This window comes from Amblyomma americanum, chromosome 1, assembly GCF_052857255.1.
Source record: "Amblyomma americanum isolate KBUSLIRL-KWMA chromosome 1, ASM5285725v1, whole genome shotgun sequence".
Lineage (NCBI taxonomy): Eukaryota > Metazoa > Arthropoda > Arachnida > Ixodida > Ixodidae > Amblyomma > Amblyomma americanum.
This window is the reverse complement of record NC_135497.1, coordinates 249764501-249792337: the sequence shown is the minus strand read 5'-3', so window position 1 is coordinate 249792337 and position 27837 is coordinate 249764501. Positions and strand designations below refer to the sequence as shown.

Sequence of the window (27837 nt, the reverse complement as noted above, 5' to 3'; positions counted from 1 at the left end):
AAGATGGAAACAATACATCATGGGAAAATGTTTAGAGACAAAAGGCAATGAAGCACGTGAAGAAAACAGCGACAAATTGCAGACCAATTGCTTACTTTTTCTTGAAGCACCTCATGGGCTCAAGGATGTGAAACTGCTGCCAGCATTTGGTAAAGTTCACTATGGCGTCCGTGATGTAATCCGTGTTTCCCACATGAACAAAAGTCAAGTCTTGCAGTATCAGGCCACTGAAAAGAAACATCTGGCTTTTGAGAGTGCCCGCAATTCAAGAAAAATGCTTAAGTAAAGCCATTAAAAGCACCTCCACAAAGCTGCAATTTACTGAAGCAAAGATTTTTTGGTGTGTAAACTTTCTGAGCTCTTTGTGGTCAGCAATATTCGCCGTATTGTGAAGGACACCCTATCCTCTGTAAATACACTTTTATCCAGCGTCGGGTGACACCCGACTAGTGCCCGTAAGGGTTTTTTAAAAGCACACCACAAGAAAAAAAAAAGAATTATGCGAGTCAACATGCAGGCATTAAACTTGTGCGCCTAGCAAGCACTTAGTATTATGATGATGAAATGGCCATTAGCGTGACTTCAGAGTAGCAACACATGTCAAGAAGGCACTAAGAACTGGGCACCTGAGCAATGCGCTATTTCCTCTTCATCAGTGGGTGCTCCTGCTTTCTGCCACCTCATAAAGCAGTGACACTACTTGAATGTACTCACATGTAAGGAATACATGGTGGTGTTGTTTCTGCCAAAGCTTGTCTGTATGCACGGAAAGACGATGAGCTATCTATCAAGGCGCAGTATTCCTTGAGGCCCTAAGAAAGAAACATAAAACGTGAACACGAAATGAGATCTAAATGTAACAGAGCAACCTGCCAGTGGCAAAAAGGGGCAGCCAGGCACTGTATTCACCTCAGTGATATTCTTCTGCCACTCAAGACGGCGAATTGGTGCAGAATCCAATGCTGACAGGATGGCCAGGTAAGAATTGAAGTTGTTGATTTTGCGCAGATGCTTCATGATCTTGATGAACTTCACTACTACTCGCTCGCGCTCTTTCGCGTCGCACTGCTTCAAGATACAAGAGCGTGCCCTGCCAAGAAAACCAGGCAACATGTAAAACAGTGACACAATCCTAAAAACATAAGCAAGTATACAGTGTACATGACACCATCATAAAAATGCAGTGTACTACAACACAGCTGCCGTTCATAATGTTCCTAGCTGCATGTGATTGTGACCCATACAGCTGACAAAAAATTTAACACTGGAAAAGGGCAAATGCTTTAAACAGAAGCACAAAATGTAAATAGTAGTTAATATTTTCGAACCTGGGTGCAACAGGAAACCCAAAATAATTTAGAATAACATTAAGACATTCAAGCCATTTTCTCGCAAGCAGATGCACTAATGAAGTAATACTGAACAATGAAGTAGCGCATGGTAAAAAATTAGCAAAAACATTCAAAAATTCTTCTGTTTATACAGTTTCGAATCCTTCTTTTACTGTGAAGTGCAGAGTGGTATTAACAGGAACTCAAATACCCTTCATTTAAATAAAAACTGTGTGAGCAAAACTTATATAGATTATATTTAACCCGGAAGAAGTCATTAAAGCAGTAATGGAAACAGTAAAGTAATGCCTGTCAAACATGTTCTCTCCTCCATTCTACCACAACGCACGTGTGTGTGTGTGCGCGTGCGTGCGTATGTGCATGTGTGTGTATATATCTTAGTCTCTCAACAAGTACCTCTCCTGAAAAAAAAAATTCAAATATAGAAAATTCTTGCAGTTCTTAAGTCCAATGACAAAAAATAGCCTGATTTCTTTGATGCTTGTTTTTTCAGAGGTTAGAAAAACAAATACACTTATATATAACAAAGTTTGCAAACACTTCTAATCTGAACAGTCCTGATCAATTCAGATTCCATAAAGATAGGTTAACAGAGTTATCGCTTTTTGTGCAAAAAGAGCCAATCTTAAAAGCAAGTCCTCAAACACCGCCTAACAAATTAGAATTGTGCAACATAGAAGGAGTAGTATTAGTACTAGTAACCTCATACCTGCAATAATGGAAGGAATGAGTGGCAAGATGGAATCATTTATTCACCCATAAAATCTGTAAATGCCAGCTTACCACAAGGGAGCGTCCTCAAACCCACACTACTTAGTTTTTACGTAAATTGTGCGATGTTGGTTTGGTTTTCTGGGGTTTTACGGCCCAGAGCGACTCAGGCTACAAGGGACGTCGTAGTGGAGGGCTCCTGATAATATCGACCATCTGCGGTTTTTTTAACGTGCACTGACATCGCACAGTACATGGGCCTCCAGCATTTTGCCTCCATTTAAATGCGACTGCCACGGCCAGGATCAAACCTGAGCCTTTCAAGTCGGCAGCCAAGCCCCGTAACCACTGAGCCAACGTGGCGGCTCCTTTCTGAACTCTGCAGGCATTTAATATTCCATGCCAGAAGTGAAACACATTAGGAAGTCCACAAAAATAATGTAACACTGAAGGTGATTCTCTAAAACTGCTCAGAAGGTGACAAAACTTGATAGATGTTTCACTTTGAATTAATTATATTTGTTGAAGGCTCTCACCCAACAAAGCTGCCTGCGTAGATAGAACATGACTGTGGCTAATCACTAAATGAAGTGCGCCAAAGGGGTTGGAAATGAAACCTTACCAGTAGGACATCTTGTTGAAATGTTCAGTGAACTTTGTCAGGTTTGGACTTGAATCTTCATTTTGCTCTTTTGCCCAGATAAGAATCTCGGAGATCTAGATAAACATAATATGGTAAGCACATACTTCATATCAAGGAACAGGCCCAGAGGGAACATTATCTGACATATCAAGGCTGCCACAAAGGCCCAAGGCATAAATGCTTCAGAATTATTCAAAAACTGTGAAAACACGAGCGTATCTTGTGAAGATAACACATAACTCAGCACTGGAAGCTTACATGGTGTACAAGCATTGATTAATATGCATCACTGTGCCAGTTCGAGACACACAAGTACTGTTGCAAATTGCACTGCACACCACCCATCTTTTTAAGGTCACAATGCTTGCAAACATACATTTGTTCAATCATTCCTAACAGGTACAAAGTGTTTTATTGCTATCACTCATGCTGGATGTCTGTCTCGGAGGCTCGGCGTAACATCAGAGTTTGGTGCCAGCTAGCTCTGTCATACATTGCAGGCCCTTGAGCCATATATGTGGCCTGGCAGCTGATCAGGCATTGTTCTGTGCCTACTGCATGTTGCATTTTGTTTGCCTGGTGGTGTCCAAAGCCTGAACATGCACCCATTTGTTCCACTGTGGCATTGTGCTACCAATTTGTTCACCATCATCATTAGTGGTAAAAGTTTACACTCAACATCCTTGAGGTGGTTTTGTTGTTATCATCCTGTGCACAAGAATCACCGTAATGGTACCACTTCTATTTTCTTCATGTGTGTGCTGTTATCACTGTCAACATCAGCCAGACTACGTCCAATGCAAGGCAACATGTCTCCCCAATTAACCCTGTCCTTTGCCAGCTACGGCCACAGTATCCCCGCAAACTTCTAAATCTCATCCGCCCACCTAACTTCCCACCACCCCCTGCTACACTTGCCTTCTCTTGGAATCAACTCCATTACCCTTAAGGACCTGTGGTTACCTTGCCTTTGCATTACATGCCCTGCCCAAGCCCAGTTCTTCCTCTTGATTTCGACTAGGATGTCATTAACCTGCGTTTGTTCCCTCACCCACTTTGCCAGCTTCCGGTCTCTTAACGTTACACTTATTTTTCTTTCCATAGCTTGCTGTGTTGTCCCTAACTTAAGCTGAACCCTTTCCTTAGCCTCCACACTTCTGCCCCATAGGTGAGTATCAGTAAGACAAAGCTGTTGCATATTTTTCTCTTAAGGGATATTAGTAAGCTGTTATTCATGACCTGATAGAACCTGCCACATGCGTTCCACCCCATTCTTATACATCCAGTTATTTCTCTCTCATGTTCTGGATCAGCAGTCACTACCTGCCTTAAGTAGACGTATTCCCTTACCGCTTCCAACACCCCGTAGCAAATTGTGAACTGCTGTTCCCTTGCAAGACTGTTGAACATTACTTTGGTTTATTATATGCTAATTTTTAGACCCACTGTTCTCTTCTGCCTGTCTAACTCATTGATCATGCTTTGCAGTTCATCTCCTGAGTGACTTAGCAAGGCAATGTCATCAGCGAATCGCAGATTACTTAGGTATTCTCCATTAACTCTTATCCCCAATTGTTCCCAGTCCAGGCTTCAGGACACCTCCCGTAAACAGGCGGTGAATATCATTGGCAAGGTCGTGTCTCCCTGCCTGACTTTTAAAGACTTTAAAGCTTTTAAGATTCTTTGCCATCCTTTACAACAGTGTGCATAAAATTACAATATCACTTATAAATTAGTTCACACTTAATTTAGTTTGGTTGCTTTGCTGTCTGATTTTTATTCAGTTTGACAGTCAAGCTATTCTATTCATAAATGATATCCTTTTGAATAAGTACTGTTTACACACCCGTAAAAATCAGTACCTCAAAGCACAGGCACACACTTACACCTAGGCATACAAATATTTTTGGTCTATTCTATCACGGCGATGTCAGTCATGCTCACAGGTTTGTCCCTATTTCTTGCACCATCTGGTGCGACATTGACGTGAAATACATGCATAGACCTTCTCCCATCTGAAGGCCAGTTCAAATATCTCTCATTTCTTGTAATGCAAGGGTGGCACAAAGTATGTGAAGTTTAACGTCCCAAAGTGACACATGGGCTATGAGGAACGTCGTGGAGGGATCTGGATTCATTTAGACCACTGGATTTAAATCAGACCTTTAGATTTGATTTAGACCACCTGTGGTTCTTTAACGTGCACTGACACTGCACAGCACACGGGCGCTTCTGCATTTAGTCTCCACCAAAATGTGGTAGCAGTGGCCAGGATTTGATCCTGTGACCTTGAGATCAGCAGACGAATGCCAAAGCTAATGAGCCACCAAACTGGGTAGGAAAGGGTGCAGCAAGTGCACAAATGATGCACCTAAATTGCTTTAGTTTAGAAGCATCAGGTGCTCATAAGCGAAGGAGGTTTTTACAAGCAGGTTTTACTAGCGCCTATCAAGAAAACCTCTCAGTGCTCAATCCGTAGGTGCTCTCCATACTTACATCAATGCGCTGGAAGAGGTGAGCGTCGAGCAGAGTCATCTGCTCGGCCAGGAGCTCTGACTTGAAGTGGAGCAAGGTGGCTGGCTGGGTAGTGACGCGCAAGTTGGCCAGGCTACCACCGTAGCCAGGCGGGGCACCCCCAGCACCAGTGGAGCCCCAGGGGCCCCCCAGGGCAGTGTGCAGCTGCGCGTGTGCCTCCCACTTTTCTACCACCTTGGCCCGCAGAGCCCTTGCCAGGCTCAGGTCTCCCCGGCCCACCAGTTGGTGAGAGAACGATGTCAGGACTCGTACCATGTCTGGACCCGCATCACTCAGCCTACACACAATCATGATGCACACCCACAACGCACATTACTGGACTTGCTCAATGAGGCGAGAAGAGCCAGCCTACATCCACCGGTAGCAGGAATCTGTGATTAAAGTTTGTTACCGCAACATTTCCATGCGTTTTTGAGACCCTGCCTTTTGCAGAATGCTCCTAACATACTTCGTAACATGCAGCCTTTGTGCACTGCATATTAGGCACATGCTTTAAGTAAAACCTTTAGCCAAAACTTCTAACTAAACTACTATTCTGTGACGTAATCAAGAGTTCGACAAAACTTGTCTGGCACCACGTATCATAATAACGAAGAAATGCATCAATGACCATGTCAAAGATGATGTTCCAATAACTTTTCAGTTTTATTTATTTATAAGTTAAAATAATAGGCATTCAAAACGTGGGTCAAATTACTTGATTAATTAACTTGCAATATCTGCACGCCTCGTATGCTGTCATCATATCTTCACGTGACAGCATAATTATTAGTTATTATTCCTTGTGACAGCATAGTTATTACCAGCACTTATTTTTGCAACTACAGATAGCCACCCATAACAAAAAAAAAAAGAAGAGAAGCAAGACACAGCCCATAAAACCATAAGAAAAATCATCAAATGAATCCATGTCTACAAATAGAACTGAAAATTTCCATTCTAGATAAAAACTCAAGAAAGCACACCTAATTAATTTCCAAAATTATGCACACTGAGCTGCAGCAACTATTTTTTCAATCGTACTTACCCAAGGTCATCCACAACACGAACCAGGAGCGAGAAAGCCCAGCGAGCATACTTTTGCCGTGTGTCCGAGAACTGGATAAACTTGTTGTAGCGGTATATGAGCTTGTTCACTAGATCCATGGGGCTCACAAACGTCTTGTAGGTTGTCAGGAAGGCTTCCTGGTAATAGTACTCTTTTTCTGAGGAAAGAAAAACCGAAGATACACCAACCTTTTAAACATGAAGCTGGAAATGAGATACCGATTAGGTTGAAAAGACAAAACTAGCTGTGGTAGGCTGCATTTAAATACAGCATTAACACCTACCATACCTAGCAGGTCATACTACTGAATTATCCTTCGGGGAGGAGAGTGTCACCATGGGCGTACAGTGTCCCAGATAGGACTCGATATGTGGTTTAGGAATGTGGATCTGACAGGATTTCTCACAGGATGTAGTGGTACTAAGATGATCATCATAACAATAAATTTTGTAAAGTATACTATATAATGTTTAATCAATGGTTTCATTATACTGTAAAACTATGCCATCACATACATATAAGAACTTCACACTCAATGCTACTGTTGGTACTAAGACAGAATGCCAATGATCAGCTGTGTTTCAAGTGCTCTTTAGTGCACCATCATCTTTTCTATAAATTATAATATACAACTATAATGAAGTATCATTTTCATTATTGCAATTATTCACATATCTGTTGTAGCTGAAGCAAGCATGCAGTTCATACACAAAGTCTCTTCACTAATGAGCAACACTGTTGGAAAAAGGAGCAAACACTCAGCTTTGAGCCTGATTAAGTAAGTCAACATATGCACCACCTTGGATTACCACTTTTAATGCTGTTGTGAGAATGGCAACGACATTGGCTTAGTTGTGATAAGAAATCGTCTCATTCAAATGCTTTCTACACTGATAACTCTGCTATTAACGGCAACTTGGCAGAAAGACCCTAGTGAGTTATACGTGCACTGCACAGCAACTGCGGTTGGTAGGAATTGTCATTATTAGCTATACGTTCGTTTTATTACCAGGCACTGTTTTTAACACATACATTAAGAAAAAAATAAATGAAATGCTTTCCAACAGTGGCCAGAAGGTAGCTATAGAATAAATAACGGTTTAAAAGAAAAGAAGGTACTTTTCAGAATCTGTTTTTCAGAACTTACAACTGCTATAGCACATGTTACATTTTCTCATAAGAATAAGTAAAAACAAAGGGCTGAAATAAATGCTGTCATACAGAGTGTTGAAGCATCATTAACTACAGTAGCATAAAGATACTACAAACCACAAAGCCACATGTAAAGGCTGATTCTATGCCTATGCAATTTTCAACATTTTGTGTTTTTAAGCCAATCATCAGCTATGATTGAAACTAAAAGAAAGAGCATAAATGATGGCCATCTGTAAGGACTAGAGGGTCAGTCAACATCTCCCGTTTATCCTCTGCCTCACTGCAATTATTTTGCTAAACAGGTGTTTTGAAGTCTTCCTGTCATCCCTTGTATTTGTTTTTTATTTTCAAGGAATGAAGGCAGCAATAAAAAAAAAGAAAAGGCCAGTGAAGCAAGTTCTTGATAAAGGGAGTGTGGCATGTTGAAAGAAGTGGGTGTCAATAAGCTTCGAGGGTAGCATTAAAATCTGATCATATCCCTTGGTGAGCACGTCCAACTTCACATTTTCATGCAGAGCACAGGAAAAGATGCAACACTGGAGATGCGAATCATAAGCAAGCTTCACCATCTACGGCAAAAGAAAAACAAAGCTTCCCTTCTTAACTTTTGATCCCTTCTATATTAAGCTGCGAGCTACAGCAACAAACAAGTGAGTGAAGCTCTGCGCTCTTCAAGCCACATGATAATGATGGGGCTGCAAGAATTTCACAACAGTGCCACTTGCACAATGGTGTCTGCTCTGAAAGATAATGTCTGCTTTGCAAAGCCATGTAAAAGAAATAAGCCTGACATTAAGAAACAACCCCATTATATCATTCATTTTACAGATGAGAGGTGCACTCCTAATACTTGAAATAATAATGCCTTACAATCACATGCATGCAACCTTCTAACATGCTGTGAAACAAATTGTGAAATGCAGGAACAGTGTATGCTTCTGAGCATAAGATGTTCAAATAGTAACTATTTACTTTTTGATTGTACATACTGTTAAAGAAACTTAATTGAATGAAAATTTTTGGATACTACTGTGTACTTTCGTTGTTACTGTTTTCCATACATATTTTTCCATCTTCAGGTTGGCATGCTATACTTTGCCACAAGGGCTACCTAGTTACAAAAAACAAGACAAGACAGATACGTGCGCGAACTTTCAACTGTTTCTTAAATGTACTCCTCGCCTTATATACTCACATACAAACAACAAATGTATAAACACGTATGAGATACAAGATGTTAAGAGCTAATTCATGAAACAGTAACCCGTGATACAAGATGTTAAGTGCTATTCATGAAACCTTAACCCGTGTATTACTGTATCAGTGCGATAGTGCTTTCCATCACGCTGCTAGTTAACAGTTGAATCTTGCTGTGCGTCAGCACTATCGACGGATCGCTTACGTATTCCGTGGAACCGGCCCATGCCATTTCCTATGCTTCAAAGATTACTCTTTCAATCCGGTCTCTGAAATGTCCGATTAAAGTGGTTCCCTTGAATCTTGGGATGCATTCTTTGCAGCGAGTTATGCTTGGCGAGATTGCTTGGATTGTTAATTTTGGTGCGGTTTCTTCAAAGCTCACCCAGTCTGATGTTTATGCATGGGGAATCGACCATCAAAAAGAATACCATGAATTGTGATAAGTGTGTTGTGTACAACATCCCGCTGTCTTGCGGCAAGAGATACGTGGGCCAGACCGAAAGATGCATAAATATCAGACTGTTTAAGCATCGAAGAAACTGCGGCAAAATTAACAATCCAAGCAATCTCGTCAAGCATGTAGCTCGCTGCAAAGAATGCATCCCAAGATTCGAGGAAACCACTATAATCAGGCATTTCACAGACCGGCATGAAAGAGTAATCTTTGAAGCATACGAAATGGCACGGGCCGGTTCCACGGAACGCGTAAGCGATCCGTCGATAGTGCTGACGCACAGCAAAATTCAAATGTTAACAAGCAGCGCGATGGAAAGCGGTGATACACAGGTTACGGTTTCATGAATAGCACTTAACATCTTGTATCACGGGCTACGGTTTCATGAATTAGCACTTAGCATCTTGTATCTCATACGCGTTTGTACATTTGTTCTTTGTAAGTTTGTATGGGAGTCTATAAGGAGAGCAGTACATTTAATAAACAGTTGAAAGTTCACGCACATACCTGTCTTGTCCTGTTTTTTGTAACCAGTCCTTGTGCCAAAGTACAGCGCGCCAACCTGAAGATGAAAAACCAACTAGCCGCCATTACAGCATTGCTTGCGATATTTTTCCAGCTGCATTAAGAAGCATGAAAATTTTATTCTTCTCTAGTGTTTATATTGTACACTCTACAAAACAATTATCTGTGTAGCTATTCATAAATTGTACTTTTGTACTGCATGTACCAGTCATGTCAAAAGTAAACAAAACATGGCTCTGTGGGCTAACATTTTTACATAAATAAATGAATTGATCTATGGTATGTGACGCATTGAGAATTCAGATGTATGCTATTATTAGCAAACTCATGTATGTGGTGCTTAGACACCCGCCCATTGGCACAGAATGTCTGCTAAATTTCATAAGGCTGACGATAAATGCATCTTGTAGTAGAACTATGTTCCACTCAGTTCATTATTTATACAACTGCACTGCTGCCTATTACGGTGTCACGCTTGTGGTTGCCGCATGTACGAGTAGCCGCTGTACCAAGCTGTCATTCAGAGCAGCTTTTTTTTTTTGCCCCATCCTTCAGAAAAAATTATAGTGATTGAACAACTGATTGATGAAACTTGGTATAGCAGTCATGCTTTCAACCGAAATTTACTAAATTGCGAGGTTAATCACGCTACCTTTTTGACACTTCTAGCAGTGAAAACAACCCTTGAAATTTTTTAAACACCTCTGTGAGTAAAATTTTGTGAACGTATGCTGAGATTTCAGATATAGTAACAACGTGAATAAGTTCCTCTGACACTGATAGCACAAAGTTATGAGAGTAATGCCTGATAAAAACTGCAAGGATGCAAGCAGATAAGCTTGTGGAGCAAAACCTCAGCACTGCTGTAATGCAGATGTCCCGGCTCTGAGAATTGCTGTTCACACTATCATAATCACAACAGCTTATAAGCTTTTGTGATTATGATAGTGTGAATAGCAATTCTTGGAGCCACACGAAGACTCCTTACACTGTAGTTAGACACTGATCACTGTTGACTATAAAATCAGCCAGACAAACACAGTCCAGCTTGGCAGCTGTTACCAAGTCACAGAAGCTTATGTCTGTTCTAGCTAGCGTATTCTTAAGAATTCTTGTCAGCACAGAAAGAATATATCTAGTGTGAGCCTCAAGAGGATGCCATCAACAGCATAGTGATGCATTTACCTTGCGAATCCCATGCCCTACAGGACTTCTTCCACTACCATTTGCACCTAAACAATAACCTATCTTAGCCAAAGATTCCTTTTGGCTTTTCAGAACCCGTTGGCTTGAGGTATACTAAACAAGTTTTGTCCCCTTATATAAACGGACAGAATTTAAAGATGTGACATTAAAACAAACATCTAGAATGTCTTCTTTCCAAGGAGCATATGACTTTTTGACACATTTTCTATAAGCAGCAATGTACCAGTGCACCAGTCACCTGTGCATGTTGTCAAACAATGAGGGTACCTACTGACGACACCAATAGGATGCTACACTGGTGACCTCGTTAGGCGTGAAGAGCACACCCTTCGTATGCTGCTTCGTCGTGAGAAACAGTGAGATGACTGACAGCATGATGTCCTGGCTGTAAGGTCGATGGGGCACGGCAGTTGCCCTCATTCTACAATGGCATGCAGAGACTCGTGCATGAGTGATGGAAGCGCATTGCTGCTAGAGGAAACCACACTGCAAGATGATGTGCTTCTGGAAAAGAGGTCCTTCTAAAACTTCATCTAAATGTAACTTCTTTCAAAATTTCATCATTTTATTTCAATGCTGCAGGCCAGGAGGCACTTACTGAAATTAATGGACACCCCTTGTACATGTATAAAGCGAGCAAATACGTGTTAAATGCAAACCGCATACTCCACTAGACTAAAGAGAAAAATGAAATTTTCCTTTAATGGAAATTTTTTTTATACACAAATAGGTTGTACCAAGGTTAAAGTATAGCTAAAGTGACGAACAGTAGACATTTCCATGGTTCTTTTAAAAAAATAAAAAAAAACTCGGGCATACTGCCCTCCCTTGGAGCAAAGGGCTCACAGTGACAGCTGTATTGTCCAAACACTTCTCCCATGATTGCACCTGCTTCCAGGCTCACCTGAACCACATGGCTACAGGCAGCACGTTTCTTACAGTGCCCACTCCCTGGACCACATGTTTGTTATGGCCGAGGAACACTTGGGAAGCACTGTTGTTTGGGTAGCAGATGAATACGCTAGTTTTCAGTAACAACATACTATGAAATCGTTTCACTCTGAAGAAAGTCCCCCAGACAGGTATCACTGTCAAAAGTAAACTTTATCAGACAATTTTTGAATAGTATCGCTTCTAAAAACATTGTCACATGGTGCTGACTACATACAGATTGTAGATACAAAAAAAAAAACACAAATAACACACTGCTTCTTTGGTAAATATGCACTCACAAAAGGAACAAAGGACCTAAGTAGTAGATCAGCTGACAAAGTGGCCAACAGTCAGCAGAATTCCATTGCTAACACTGAGATCATGTTTACAGGGTGTCACTGTACACTTAGGTTGCCTTATCTCTAGCTGTGACAGTTTAAGAAAATGCTGCAGCAGTCACAGCGATAAAGCAACTGGACTGTGCAAGTGTGCCAAAAGTATACCAATGTGACTTTGCATACAGCAAAAGAAAACGAACATTAGGCACATGGCAGTGACTGCAGCAGTGCAGCAATACTAAAAACACCTGAGCAAACTAAAGATAGAGAACAGGAAGATAAACAGAAAAAAAGGTGAGGAAGCTTTTGCATGAATGCCTTAGTCAGCAGCCACATTCAGCTACAAAACTGGCAACATGGAAAGATAGCCTACCATTCCGTCAATCACATTTTAACAAAGTACAAATAAAACTTGCCACTGTTTTCCGGTACTGCAGTTGCATGAATTATGAGGGCATCGGCTGGTCCTCCTTTCAGTCCTCTTACATCGTTTGGCTGTTGGGAGGAAAGGGTAAGAGAGTTGCATATGTGCACAAAGCACAGCAACATGCAAATTTTACCCTTACAGAAGCATATCTAACTTCCGCTGAGTATTTCTTTCAACAGGAATTCAATGTGCTTTGATATCATCTAAGCTAAGCTTTTATGAAGATACAAAGCTAGAAAAAGGCAAAAGCAGATCACAGCACAATAACACCAAATTATAAAAAGTTGAAGATGCTACCCTTATAGCACTGCAGTTTGTCAGCTGCTCTCGACTTATCATAATGCGAGTTTCACCTTTTTAACAATATGTAGTATCAGTGACAAATGAAATGTGGACAAAAGGACTGAAATGCCAAGAGAAAAACATATTAGCATATTAGCTCCTGGAGAGGAAGTACAAGCAAGGTAGATGAACAATTCTAAAGGACAGTCTTCGCATCTTCGAAGTGAAATTAACCTACCCTAGTATTGAGTTTCCCCCTGGCTAAGATCTTGCTGCTCGTGCTTCAATTGTCTCATTCGCGTTTCATTTTGCTGCTGATAATAAAACAATAATTTGCATGTGCATTTAATTTCACATCTACCTAGCAGTACCATAAGTCTAGGCCACAAAACCACGAAAATACTTTCTGCAGCCCATTAGAAAGTTTTTACAGGAGTATTTCAATTTACATACACATGGTATGTATTATTTTCAGCTTTGCGCATAAAAATGCCTCTTGTTACTGAAGCTTCATCAACAAGCGATGCCATAGCATCAAAAGAACATGCTCCTATCTATTTCATAAGGTGCACTGTTGAATAGCGGTACAAGAAAACTCCAGATCAGTAAAATATACAGCGCAGAGCAATTTGTTTTACTTAGCTTCCAATAAAGCCTACTTTCTCAATATAGCAAAGCAATTCTTGTATATGCTTTCATTTGAAGAAGCCTTTATACATACGTACAGTGCTTCGAAGAAACACTGGCAGTATCCTTGATCAACAAAAGTACACAAAGGAGAAAGACAGGCTTAGTTTGTTTTTATCCATGCACATTTTTGGACATAAGTTAGGCAAGATATGGTAGCTGTGCTACAATGCACTAATGATCTAGCTGGTAGCACTACAGCTGGTCAAAGCACAAGCTTTCGTGGCCGCAGAGACATACTGAAGTGCATTATCCAGCAAAGCGTGCTTCTAAAAAATTAACAGCTAACAGTAAGCATGTTTGTGTGATCAACCTCACAGCAAACAGAACAGTAGCCATGGCCTCATGGCAGCTTAAAAACAGACCAACCATAGCTTTGATGCATTCGCAGGCAATGGTTATAATAGCAATGCCTGCTCCAAGCAGAGTACTGACAGTAGCTGCTGCCAGTGCATCCATTGTGCACTGCTCACAGAGTAAATCTCAGAGGCCATGTATCACAGCTGCATGGTGGTTTTAGTTCATTGGCTTAGTAAGCATGTACTCAGCATTACTGAGATTGAAATTGCCAGCTGAATTCCCTGTATATGCAGACCACTAAAAACAAATGACAAAAATGAAGATAAGACATGACCCTGCAGTGAATCCTAACCAATTTTCCCAAATTTATGTTCTCATGTGCTTCAAGTATGCAAGGCCCTCCTATAAGTTTCAACTGCAATTTTGTTCTCTGTGTTCTTAGGTCTCCCATGCTCCGAGGTAGCCAAGCTACAATAAACATTACTGGGAATTAGCTGCATGAGAAAACTGAGAACTTCAGTTGGATAACCACAGTCGAAATTACTACTGGAAGGTTATTTACTAATAGTAATTTACAAGGCTTTAGCCAAACAAAGCACCTTTCAAACATGGGGCATAAACTCTGCATTGCCAAAGCAAAAGTAACTTGATCCAAAAAAATTCGCAAATTAAGAGAGTTTCCAATTAAAGTGTACATAAACCCTGTTTGACCAAAGTTCATCCTTGATGTGGTCAAACGCATATATAATTAGTCATTATGATAAAATGCACCTACATTGCATATATTAAACACATCAAATTAAAAAGAAGTGCTTACATTGTCACCAAAGATCAAGTGATCACTGACATCTTGCTGGTCAATCAAGCTTTCACCATTCTCATCAGGCAAGGCATCTTCAATTGCTTTTAATGGCTGAGGGGTGCTAAACAAACACAACACAGGACTGTTACAATGAGGTTCTTGCAGCATACAAGGTGTTGCATCTTAATAGGGCAAAAATTAAAGAGAGGAAAAAAAAAAAAAGAGTACTGCACAAATGTGAGATTAACTTAGTGTTAGACATCATAATGTACAAATGAGAGTATTTTTATTTTTTATTTTTAATTCTTCTTTTTAGTACAAAAATAAGACCACGTGCTTTACCTGTTGTAACTAACAGTTGTGAGGTATACACATCCTCACAGAAAATGGTGCTAAGTTTTCACGAATACCTTATTTTAACATTTTTCACAAATCACCTAAGCCTCCCGAAAAATCAGTCCAGCGAATAATTTGGGACAAGGGGCCTATCATCTGTGCTTCATGAAATTTGGTATACTTGCGATAAATAAGTTATTATAGTATGCATAAAGTTCCAAATAAGCAACATCATTTTAAATTGTTAACTACCAGTATGCATTTTAAATGATTAAGGGGGAGGCTGGTCTTGAAAACAAAATTTTATTAATGCAGTCATAATTATGAAGTCTTCTGGGAACATGTATATTTGCACGCTGATTCTGCATGTGTCATTTAATTACGTAAAACAATTTCTTGAGCACTTATGTAATTTTTATGCAGGTATTTTGTGAAGAGCTTTGAAGAAAATTTGCTATGGTAACTTGCTGAAATGTATGCCTTTGGTTCTCTTGATATGAAGGAATGCAATAAGGGTAAAGCTATCATCCTGGCTATCACAGAACTTGAGTTATAGAGTATTGAAGCTGCCACTTCAGAAACAGGAATACGCACTTTTCTTCGCATTTACGCAGCGACAACTTCAAAACCCTATAACTTAAGTTCTATGATAAGCAGGAAAACAATTATACCTTATTGCATTCCTTGGTGTCAAGTGAGCCCAACGGCATACATTTCAGCAAGTTTCCCACAGCAAAATTTTTTCAAAGCTCTTCACAAAACACATGCACAAAAATAACATAAGTGCTCAAGGAATTGTTTTACATGAAATTAAGTGACATATTTAGAATCGGCACACAAAAATACATGTCCCCTAAAGATTTCTTAATTGTGACTTCATAAACAAGATAATAGCTATAGCAATACACTTCACAACCAAGCATGACGATGAAGGATTAAAACACACACACACACACTTAGCGTCTCTCATAGCCTGAGTCGCTTTGGGACGTTAAACCCCCATACACCACACACACAAAACACACACTTACTCTAAGCAGGTCCCAGAGCCAAGAGACGCATAGGACTGGCGTGTAGGCAACATGAGACCATCTTGGACACCCAGGGAACTACTCTGTAACCACCAAAGCAGAATGCAACTTAAAATTTCCTTCAGCGGCCACAAAGAAGTCGGTTAACAAGACAGATATGCTGTATTTCACTAAACTCACAACTGACTATATTTAATTGTGTCATTTGAGCACTTTTTTCCTAAAATTAAGGCTCCAAAAAGGGAGTGCGCAGATTGCATGGAGATTTCTCGAACACGTTCTAAATAACTCTACAAAGGTCATAATGCGCAATGTGTACAGTATATTGCTGCGTAGAAATCTACCCTGCAACCCCCCCCCCCCCCCCCCCCCCCCCCCCCAAAAAAAAAAAGCTGACTCCTAATATAAGTCGACACATACCATCCTACCCACCACTACCTTAGATCCACATTATGTAGTTCTCAGCGTGATGGCATTACGGCACGTGTGCAGCTCGAAGCAATAAATGCAGAATGATACAATCACAAAGCCAGCAGTTAGAGGCGAATGGAGATACAAGGCGATAAAACAGCGCACTCGCATGCGGCCCGGCCAAGCAGCAGCAAACAATAGCCAACGGTTCGGCATTTTCAGATTCTGGCATGATGTAGACAGCTTTTCGTACAGGAGTGGCTCGGGTAAATGACGCGGAGTTGACTTTTGCTTACCTGAACCAATTTAAAAACGAATTGCCGACATTTTTGACACCACTCACTCCCCTTTTGCAGCCGCACATGGCGAAGTGGCCGTGCCAATCATCCCAAGCCTGCCCTGCGCGCACCTGCGTGCATGCTGGTGTGCTTGCACAGCAGGGAGCGCGAAATATGTGAGTAACATTAAAAAAAAAAAAAAAATCCAGGGAAAAAGTCGGGGGTACGCAAATTATGCAAGTAAATACGGTAATACAGTTTTATGAATTGTGACTGACAGAGCTGCGAGTGCTTCAGTTGGGCAAGCATGCGCTACCATGCCTATCTGAATGCATGGGAACACAAAAATGTTCCTTTTCAGCAACACTGCTCTTATATGAATTAAATTTATTCCATTCAAAAGGAAATTTGGAAACCTAATGCATGGTGAAAGTAGCATTTTAATTTTAGCCTTAAATGTCTAAAAATGTTTTTCAGTGGTTACATTAGTTTATACATCTAAATCTGAAGTTTACAATACTAGCTAAAAAACAACAAGGATAGAGTTAACACATTCCTGAAGTTAATCCCAAAAAAATCTAAAGGCAGCCCACCGGTCACCTATGACGTAAAGGGATTAGGGCTATTCGCGCCTGCTGTGGCTCACAAAAACATGTACAGTGAACGATATTTTGAATAAGGCGCTTGTCCCTCAACATAGAAATGAGTCACCCTTGTATGGCACACAGTAAGCCAACAGGTTTTCCCATTGCATGTGTTGTTAAATTACGATGAGGAAAGTAAGCCACTGAAATTCACTGAAAAAGCTCAATCTCACAGAAATAAATAAAAAGTGAAAAAAAAAAATTGCTTATTGCTTTTTGGTGCAGTTAAACTGAGGTTGTAGTATAAAATCATTCCTTTCTTTTTTATTTTCCATGTCTGCTTAAAGCTCACATATCAAGTTAAAAGCAAGCTGTGCAAATAAAACAGATGGTGCAGTTTTAATTGAAATTAACCTGAAAATTGTATTGGCAATGTGGCAGGTGACAGCACAATGGTGTCATGGCCACACATGAGGTGCATCTTATTCCCAAAGCTACTACTACAAGGTGGTCATGGTGCTCCACATGGCAGGCTTACCCGGTTCTTCTTGGGCGGCAGAGCAGGTGGAGAACTCAGTTCAAAAGGCACTGCCAAAGTTGCATCTTGCAGGGAACTGCTGGGGAATTCATCACTTCCCAAGCTGGCAAAGGACATCTGCACTTGCTTATAGTGTGCCACTTGGTATGTGAACAAACGGCCACTGTTGAAGAAATCCTGCTGCTCTGTAGGCTGAGAGTAGCTGCCAAATGTCTGGATGTACTCCTGGACTGCAGTACAAATGTGGAAAAGAAACTAAATAATTACAGAGTCCATGGCAGAGACAGGGCAGGCAGGTGGTTTCTTGACACTCACAAAGTGAACAAGGGAGGGCAAAGCCTCAGGGTGCTTGCCAATGTTTCGACAAGAGGACTTGCCTTCTTGTCGAAACCTCTTGCCAACACATTGGCAAGCATGTGGAAATAATGGCAAACACCATGAGGCTTTCTCCTCCCTTGTTCACTTTGTGAGTGTAAATGAATAGATAGTCAGAATCAATATGAAGGTGATCACTTTAACTAATAGAATGAAGTGCTCTGCCAAGGCTCATGCATGAAGGCCAAACAAGATTCATGACCATAGCTGGCCCCTTGGGTCACCTGTCATGCCCTGCTACTTTCAAAGGAGAGAAAGTGACAATCAGAACAGAAAAAGTTTATTAGCTTCCTTCAGCTCATATAAAAGCAATCCCTTTAATACTGACTGTAACTGTGCATCTTGCAAGTAACGGAAGGGCACTGCCTCAAACTTTGAAATGCGAGGGATGCGGTAAGCCTGCTCGGCGGGGAACAAGGCAGCTACACTGCATTAACTGTGTGCGCAATATGAAAGGAAACAGTCACTTTCCACAGAAGTGCAAATTTTCTGGTTATTTCTCACCTAAAGCTGAAAATGAATTTTGAATACAATACATGCAGAAAAAAATAGCTTGAAAAGAGAAAAAACTGAGCTTGTAACATAATTATGGAGTAATCACGGTGGTATGTGTGTTGCATGATCAGCACAACTACATGAAAAGATGAGTGCACGAGAAAGTTGCATCTATAATGAAATTTTCTGACACTGTATGCATGTGAATAATGTCTTTAAGAGGGGCTAATAAGAATGGAAACAAGTGAGACACTATTTGGAAAAAGCAAATTCATTTCAACCACTATTCACAGCCTCACAGCAGAGGGAAACAGCAAACTCAACAAGGCAGCAGGCCAGTCTCACAAACAGCGACGTGAAATTAAATACCTGCTATCTATGTATGATCAATCAAAGACTTTTCAAAGCAAAACCTTACTCAGAACGACATTTAGGGTGACTGGAGGATACCTTTTGGTAACACTGCTGTGTAAAGTTTGTCCTCAAAAATCTATTCAACTTCACTAACACAGCCATAATTCAAATCAAACTGCAGACAGGTCTATTCAAGTTATGCCATTAAAACAAATGTGTTGTGCGATTCAGAATTCTTGGAATGAATACCTACTTAAAGGGACACTGAGGAGAACTCTATCATTTTTTTTTTGTTAGCAAAATCTGATACTTCGGCATTTCATGGCTTTGTTGCCGCTTGTCCGGGCGCGAAAGATGCATTTATTTCAAAGAAATTTGGATTCGAAGTTGAGAAAGTTTTTCCCGCCGCTCTGATTCAAACTCGAGAACTCTTATGACGACACGGAGAACTCTTATGACGTCACAGAACGGAGTGACGTGACACGTGACGTAAACGCAGACTCCGTGATTTCTGACGGCTAGCGGTGCGGTGCGCAACCTTCCTTTGCCAGCCTCAGAGATTCGTGGCTTCCATGAAGTAAGGAAAATTCCTCCAAGGTGGCGCCTCTTGTCCTAGGAAGTCATCACGCTTGTACTTGCGAGATTGGCCTGTGGCGGCGACAGCTGTATTTTGGTTCCTGCTATTTTCTACATTACAAGAGCTTTGTTTTCAGTAAGAGTGGCGTTTTTGTGATCAGGAGCTGCTATTCTATCGATACAAGCCAACTTCAATTTCTCCTCAGTGTCCCTTTAAGCTGAATTGAAACGTGTGTTAGAAGAGGCACTGGAGAGTGATACATACTCATTTTCTTCTTAGGAGGCAGGGGAGGAGGCCGGCCATCCTCAGCCATAGAGGAGGTGTTTGTCGAAGGAGCACTTGTCTGCTGGGCGTATTGTGGGCACGATGGCTCATGGCTGACCACTTTGCAGCCCATCATGTCTGTGGTACGCCAATGCTCAGTTTTCCACCTCTCGCCATCTACCACATCCTGGAAGAACCAATATCCACAGCTCTTGTTGCAACCAAGCTTTCCTACTAAATGCTGGTAAATTCTGGAGGGCACCAGACCTATGTGGAGGGTGCACCACGCTTACTGAGAACATGCGAGAGTGTGATTCCGTGCTTCACAGCGCAGCAGCTGCAGACATCTTACACCACAGGTGCTCTCTGTGACATTGTCTATTCCATGTCACACTCTCTATGCAAAGTGCTCAAAGCACAGAGCCATGCACCCACATGTTCCTGATAAGCGTGGTCCATCATGTACATGCACAGGCCAAGCTGCCATGTGTGGCTCTTCAGTGTTACCAGCTCTGTAAACTACAACGTGCAGTGCACACACATTCCGTCACTCTGCACTGAAAGCTTGACCATGTGACTGCTGGTCGCAGCTGTAACAGACAACATACTTCAGCATGTAGTTTGGTACGCACAGGCCCCTTCATTTCTGGGTTTTATGTTTCTGAAAGTCCAGGGGTAAAAATCAGGCTTTATATTTTGAGTAAGAAGTCAGGTAGAAACATGATCTGTGATTTGTTCTTTTTTTTTTCATGTTCTTTGCCGAGAAAAGACAACTGACCATGAGCACTTGTTTAGTTGTGGAATGAAATCCTTTATCTAAGCAAACAAGCTACAAAACCTAGGTTACAAAAAAAGTGTTCACAAACTCATGTTTTCATTTATTCCTGTATCAACAAATTTTTCTCCACTTAATAACCATCTGCATTCGTAACACTGTTGTGCTCACTCTAGACTTGGCAGGCGTGGCCTCACTGTGAAAACCAAGTACGTATCACAGCTCCAATTCAAAATGCTCAATAGCTTTATCACTCTAGACTGCCAGGGGTGGCCTAACTGTGAAAACCAAGTACGTATCACAGCTACAATTCAAAATGCTCAATAGCTTTATCACTCTAGACAGCCAGGGGTGGCCTCACTGTGAAAACCAAGTACGTATCACAGCTCCAATTCAAAATACTCAACAGCTTTATCACTCTAGACCTGCCAGGCATGGCCTCACTGTGAAAACCAAGTACGTATCACAGCTCCAATTCAAAATACTCAACAGCTTTAAAGCAGCAAAAGCTAGCTAGTTTGCAGGATCAAATCCCAGCTGCAGAGGTAACGTTTTGTTAAAGGCAAAATGCAAAATAATTTTAGGCCTATTTCAGAGCCAAATACAGGTGACGGCATGAACTGCTTCACACAAGAGGCGTAGTACGTTGTAAGACAGCTCATAGATATTGCTAGCCAATATCTTTGAACCAGACAAGTTGTGTATGCCTGTGTGGCATGACAATCATCTGCTTTTTTTTTCCTTTGTCATTACAGAAACGTTCAGCTGCCTTCATGCATTCCTGTGTGGCTGCATGAAGCAGCCATTGCCAAACAGTTGACCCTCTATGCTTCAAAGTCAAAACCATGTTGTGTTCCAGGTTTTGGGCATGCTTGCTGACTTTTTAATCATCAAGCCCAACTACCGAACCCATGAAAACGTGGGATGATCCTACCTGAAGGGTGACTGCATAAGATGACGATCCTCATTTAAGCCCTTCCCTTTTGTGTTAATGTGGTATGTATCGCAACCTATGAAGATGTTTCTTTAGAAAAGAAATTTCAGCTGCAGCTAAGATGTGACAGTTCATCTGTGAATGGGAGCTACGCTTTTTTAAAGTCTTGTGTTTAAGTGCAAAGTTTTCTGACAATAAACAATGCCAAGATCTGACAGCAATTGATATCATGATTTGTAACTTGTGATTATTTTACCTGTAATGTATCAGTAGTGCCGCTGCGGTGGCTCAGCGGTTATGGCACTCGGCTGCTGACCCGAAAGACAAGGGTTCGATCCCAGCTGCGGCAGTTCCATCGAAATTCTACAGGCCCATGTACTGTGCGATGTCGGCGCACGTTAAAGGGACTATGCAACGAATAAAAAGTCACTTGTAAATGTTTTCAATGCTTAGAAATGATGCTAAGAAGCATTCACACCAAGTATGAGTCTTCAGAACTGAGCCGGCAATTTATTATGAACTTTTAAAAACCGTGTTTTTCAAAATTCACGGGCCGATTGGTGTGCTCGTAGTGACTGATTTTGGAACTAAAATCGCGGAACTAAGACGTCGCCAGGCCACCACACGCTGTCATTCGCTGGAACCACGGCAGCCACGACGTCACGGGCACACTTCCGGTAGCCGTGAAAATCGTCGTGCTCGTGCCGCCGCGCGACCCCCTCGGGCAAGCGCTAGCCAGGGCATTGCATTCGCACATATGGCTTCAATTTTCCTCTGCCGCCTCCTTCTGTCAGGAGTTCTGGAGCCACTCGCACGGCTCTTCGTGTGCACGCATAGGGCTCGATGCCCATCGCGGCCGTAAAAGCGAGCAGTCGCGTCTCGAGGTCCGGATTTATTACTGCTAATTACCACAGGTGACAAGCAAAGAAACAAGCCGCGCGCCGCAATCCAGGAGAAGGCAAAGAGACCGGAGAGATGCCGCCACACCGCCGACGCTGCTGCTGGGGGGCTAGGAGCGACAACCGGAAGTTGAAAAATGAACGTCAGCGGATGACGTATTCATGGGCAGGACCCAGTCCCAGAGCTGTTTTCTTTATTTTTTTCTGGTGCTCCTCGTGTACGAGTTGAGGGGGGAGAGGAGAAGCATAATTTTTAATCGTCTATATCTTCGCTGTTATTGATGCTAGCTCAAAAATTCTTGCACTGGGGTGACGAGTGATCGAATGCCTATCTCTCGTCTGCTTTACGTAATTTCAATTAATTTATTGCATAGTCCCTTTAAAGAACCCCAGGTGGTCGAAATTTCCGGAGACCTTCACTACGGCGTCCCTCTTAGCCTGAGTCGCTTTGGGGCAATAAACCCCATAAACCAAACTAAACCAAACCAGTGCTTTCACTAAGAAAAGTGAAGGTCTGCATTACTCTCAGCCTTTTACACCTCCTTTCTGCTATGTGCTTGGCTTTGTACCGAATTATTTTGAATATGGATGTGTGTCAACTTGCAAGTTTCAGTGAATACTCTACCATGTCAAAAGGGTATTACTGTTTCATATGCACACAGAAATAAATGCTTAACTGTGTATGCACAAACACCGGCAAAAAAGGAAAGGAGAAAAATGCAACATGCATAAATGCCACACCTCAGCATCTGAAACATTGTCATACTGAGATGGAGTCCTTGTTCTGGCACAACGCTGCTTGATGGGAAGGGCTGGTTTAACTTCATCCATGGCTGTTCCAAAAGCAGACCCCTTTAGTTCGAATGATTGATGGCTCAAAGATGCAAGTGTTTTGTCCATCTGTAAGAGGGAACAAGCGAAAATTGATATGCATTAACAGAATGCGGTGCACACTGAATGTATAATTGGCCCGATCATGCATACCAAGTGCATGATTGCATGACTGGGTTGTGAATCCAAAAGTTTCAAATAACTCAGAAAAATGCCACCATGAATTCAAGTTCACTAAAGGTTTAAGCATGTGGTAAGGTAATACACAAGAGCTTTAAACCAAGGAGGTGTGGTATTTCAGTGTAATGTACATTGATGCTACATGCAAAAGGTTTATCTCAACTGTGATACCCACTGCAGTAAATGCCTCAGTTGAAATTAGAATACTAAGCGTCAAAACATTCAGTTTTAGTTTTGAATTCCCAGTAAAGAAATTATGAATAATAAATAAATAAACACAGCAGAATTTGAGGGCACTAATGACTATACTAATATAATCCGACATACTTGACATGCAATATAATCCGCTTACAAGAAGCGCACAAACGATTCGCAGGTCTACCGGAGCACTTGCTGTTTCACAAATCTGCCATGACAGTGCCGACAGTTCACGCGCAATCTTAACAGCTTGTAGAGGTTCGAAAACATTTACCGCTGCATAAAATAATAAAGGAAAACATACCATTGCACAGTCAAGGAAACAAACATTTCATGGGATGAGATAGCTGGTTTGTGTTTATTCGTCCACTAGGACAAGAATATAAAATGGCGCAAAAGACAAAGGCACATAAATGATAAATAAAGCAAAAGTTCCCATCTGTCTCTTATGTGTCCATCTGTCTTAGTCTTTAGCACTGTTTTACATTTATGCTGTGGGAGGTGGGAGAACATTCATTACTTTTTCTGTCCATCTGAAATTGTGGCTCACAAGTTATACTCAAATATTAATCCAGATCTATAAAGCTCCAGCTAATGACATTTTGTTTTGCTAGTTGAGGACATAAGAGGCAAGAGATGTACCAAACAATACATGAGTCCTCATGCACACCTGCTTCATAGCTGATATATGTGTTGACGATGAAGAGTGACTGAGCAGTTGGTCCACGCTGTCACTTCGGCTGCTGACTGTGGTGGTGCAAGCGTTGTAGCTGAAACTCTGATAGCTTGTCTAAAAAATAAAAAACCATTATGTACCAACACAAAACATGTGAAAAGGCACCATGAAAGACTGCACTAAACCTATAATTGTACCAACCATACTTTTACCTTTTCTTCAATACGTAAAAATGTACATGAAAGTATCAATAATCTACAGAGAAAGCAGTTCTCAAAGGTTAATCTTGTCTAAAAACCACACAGAGAGCACTGAAAAATGCAGAAAAATTCGAAGCTGTTACAAGTCAAGATGTGGCTGATAAGTTGACTAACTATGCCCGCCATGAACTAGAAATGACCATGCCAATATTAACCACGACTGTTATTACTAAGCACCAGTCAAGTGGCAAACCTTGTGTGTAGTGGTAGTCCAGGGGGTTGGGGAAGATATGCCCAAGAGATCATCGGCTGAATGGTGCAGGACGGATTCAAAGCTACTGGCCCCACTGAGGGGGCTGCTCCCTTGCCAGTCTCCAAACAGAGGCGGCTGCAGCGCAGCTGACAAAGGCTCCAGGAGATTGGAGTTTGAGCTTAGTGCCCCAGACTTCTTCTTCGGAGGTAGTGGAGGGGCCACCGCATCCAAACTGGGACCTCCAATCTGGCTTCTGCATCGTAATAGTATCACACAAATCAGAAGCCCTTTTCAGAATATGCCATCAGCTTAGTTTCTGAGGAACTTCACATGGTTTCAAACAGCACAACGATGGAACTGTAATGTTTAGTATTACCAGACTAAGTGCAATGTAGAACGTCCTACATGACACAGGTCAAAGGTAAAAACATAAATTGGCATATGTTGTGGAAGTGAAATCGAGACAGTAGTGCTACAACCGAGGCAGCATCTCGTTATCCACACTAACTTTCTCCATTATTACCATCATCAGCCCAAATGTGTCCATTGTTGGAAAAATTGACCTCAAATTAATCCTGTCCTGCGAGACCTACGTCAAACCTACCCCTTTACACTAATTGATCTCGCCTACCCACCTGACTCTCTGCTGTCCCCTGCTACATTTGCTTACCTTGAAACCCATCCATACCTCTACACCAACTTGTACTTGATATGTTAATGAACTTTTACCCTCTAGAAGATGCATAAAAGGTTTCAATCAGAGAGTTGTACGGTGAAACCATAAATGGCACAATATCTGAAAAGACACCGTTATTCTAGATAATTTTTTATACTTTGAATCAAGTACATGAAACTGCAGAAGCAGTAGATTGTGATCCTTTGTGCTGCTAACTAATGGCTGCGACTGGGCAAGCTTGGGTGCACCATGCAATGGTCAGTAGGAGAGCAATGCCATGTTCATAGCATGTGCTCCTGACATGAACATTCCATACATTGGGTGTCCCAACTAAGGGTAACTAAGCTTTTCAAAAAAAAAAAAAAAAACAGAGCATTGCAGGCAAGTGAAACCAACTGAGTACTGTTGAGAGTCACGTGTTCTAGTCTGAAGTATTTTTTCGTTCCATAAAGGCAATTAATTGGTAAATATTAATTAGCTAACCTTTAAAATATTATCTTCGGGAATAAAGCGTTGATTTGGAAGTTGTACTTTGCATTGAAAAACAGCCGAGTGAAAAGTTTGCAACAAGATACCATTTACATAGCTCTTTGCCGGCCTAAAAGAAAGCCTGTGAAATACATTATCATCATCATCATCAGCCTGACTGCGCCCACTGCAGGGCAAAGGCCTCTCCCACGTCTCTCCAATTGACCCTGTCCTTTGTCAGCTATGCCCACTGTATGCCAGCAAACTTCTTAATCTCATCCGCCCATCTAACTTTCGGCCGCCCCCTGCTTGCCAAGTTCAGATTCCAATGACGGCCTGTCCGGAGCCAGTGATTCTTAGCACCCTCAGTCACAGGTCTGAACGCCGCTTTGGTCAGTTGCTCCACAGCCACTGGGGGCTGAGGGCCGAGCATCCCAAGATCCGTTCTCAGAGAAAGATATCTCCTTATCTCCAGAGTGCTGCCCCCGAGGGGACTTTGCGTTTGCAATGGTCTTATTGCATAAATTGTGAAATTCAGCAATAACAATGGCTTGTTGCACAGCATCACCATCGGTCACCTGTACAATGAGACATTTCCACATGAGAGACGCGTGCCTGATTATAGCGCCATTCTGCATCATGGTACGTGCAAGCTAGAGAGACGCACGTCTGATTCATAGCGTGGTTCTGCATCATGTTTTACCCCAGCCGCACAGACACAGGGCCCCTAGGCATGCGTGGTATGCACTGTGTGTGGTATGAATATGTACATATTAAAAATTTATATTCCTTTCAACCCTTCCTTAATTCCTTCATGGCATAGTCCAGTAGTCCACTCACTGTAAGACTGCTACTGCATTTCCTTTCCTTATAACTACAAGCAACCCTTACGGAGATGAACACTTTTTGTTGACGTGCCAGCAGCTGCTGCTGCATATCTTGTGCCCAGTGTAAATGCAAGGCCCTGATGAGGAAAGCCCCAGAGATCAGCGGCTTCTGTTCCCTGAGAGCGCATCATCCTGGGATGCTCAAGCAGCACTGCTGTCAAGTAGAAGGCTTCTTATTTCGTGGGACTTCTTTCAAGACTGATAAAAAAAGCTACAAAGTGGTATTGTATTGCTAACATTTCAGCTGGCTGTTTTTCAAAGTGATCTACAACTCCCGAACTCACACTTTACTCCTGAACCCAATATTAAAAAAGTTACCTACTCGATATTTACTAATTAATTAACCTTGCTGAACAAAATAATTACTGCAGATTAGGAAAAACGACTCTCAAAAGCACTCAGTTGATTCCAGTTGCCCTGGACACTCTTTTTAAAAAAAACCTGGGTTACATTTAGCTGGGACACCCGGTATAGCGAACTTCAGTCAAAGCACAGACAGCACTTTAACAATAAAACAGCCATCATCAAAAGAATTCCCTGTGCAGCATCTTTATATGCTCCACAGCTTTATAGTTGAAATTTTCTACTATCTGTAATGGTTTCATAGTTGATTCATTAGTTAACTAAAGATTAATTTAGCAAGGATTAAAAATAATTGTTTGATGCCCTAGGTGCTTGCCAACAATGCTGTTTAAGTTGCATTGTCACAATGTGTACAAATGCTATTTAAGCTCTCAGCCTGCATTTATATGAGGTGCCCTGTATAATCAAACAATGCAGCCGAGGGCTGCTGGAGTTTAAATATAAAGTGCCATGAATGAAAAGACTGGTCAAAAGCAGATTTAGAAGCCACCAAGCAGAAAAACAGCACTTTTCCCACTCATTTCATTTGTCCTTAATGAAAACTGTTCTTTTAGAACAAATAATTTAAATGTAGAGTATTCGACAGGCACATCTGACTGAAGAATTTGTTATGGCTACCTGAGGCAAACAAGGCAATGAAGTGGGGGTGTCTGCAT

The 27837-nt window shown here is 41.5% G+C and overlaps 1 protein-coding gene across 3 annotated transcripts in view; it reads right to left on the bottom strand.

Moving 5' to 3' along the window:
• The window catches only part of LOC144114902 (rap guanine nucleotide exchange factor 1-like), a 79510-nt gene that overhangs the window by 4719 nt on the left and 46954 nt on the right, over positions 1-27837 (bottom strand). For all 3 annotated transcript variants that reach the window (XM_077648919.1, XM_077648918.1, XM_077648917.1), the window contains 14 exons: positions 24788-25040; positions 24329-24448; positions 23191-23349; positions 19842-20028; positions 17777-18006; positions 15966-16048; positions 14614-14719; positions 12517-12595; positions 6269-6446; positions 5203-5518; positions 2686-2780; positions 910-1090; positions 715-812; positions 96-227 (listed from right to left, as the gene is read on the bottom strand). In XM_077648919.1, the coding sequence (XP_077505045.1) occupies positions 96-227; positions 715-812; positions 910-1090; positions 2686-2780; positions 5203-5518; positions 6269-6446; positions 12517-12595; positions 14614-14719; positions 15966-16048; positions 17777-18006; positions 19842-20028; positions 23191-23349; positions 24329-24448; positions 24788-25040 (2217 nt within the window). The remainder of the gene's footprint in view (positions 1-95; positions 228-714; positions 813-909; positions 1091-2685; positions 2781-5202; positions 5519-6268; positions 6447-12516; positions 12596-14613; positions 14720-15965; positions 16049-17776; positions 18007-19841; positions 20029-23190; positions 23350-24328; positions 24449-24787; positions 25041-27837) is intronic.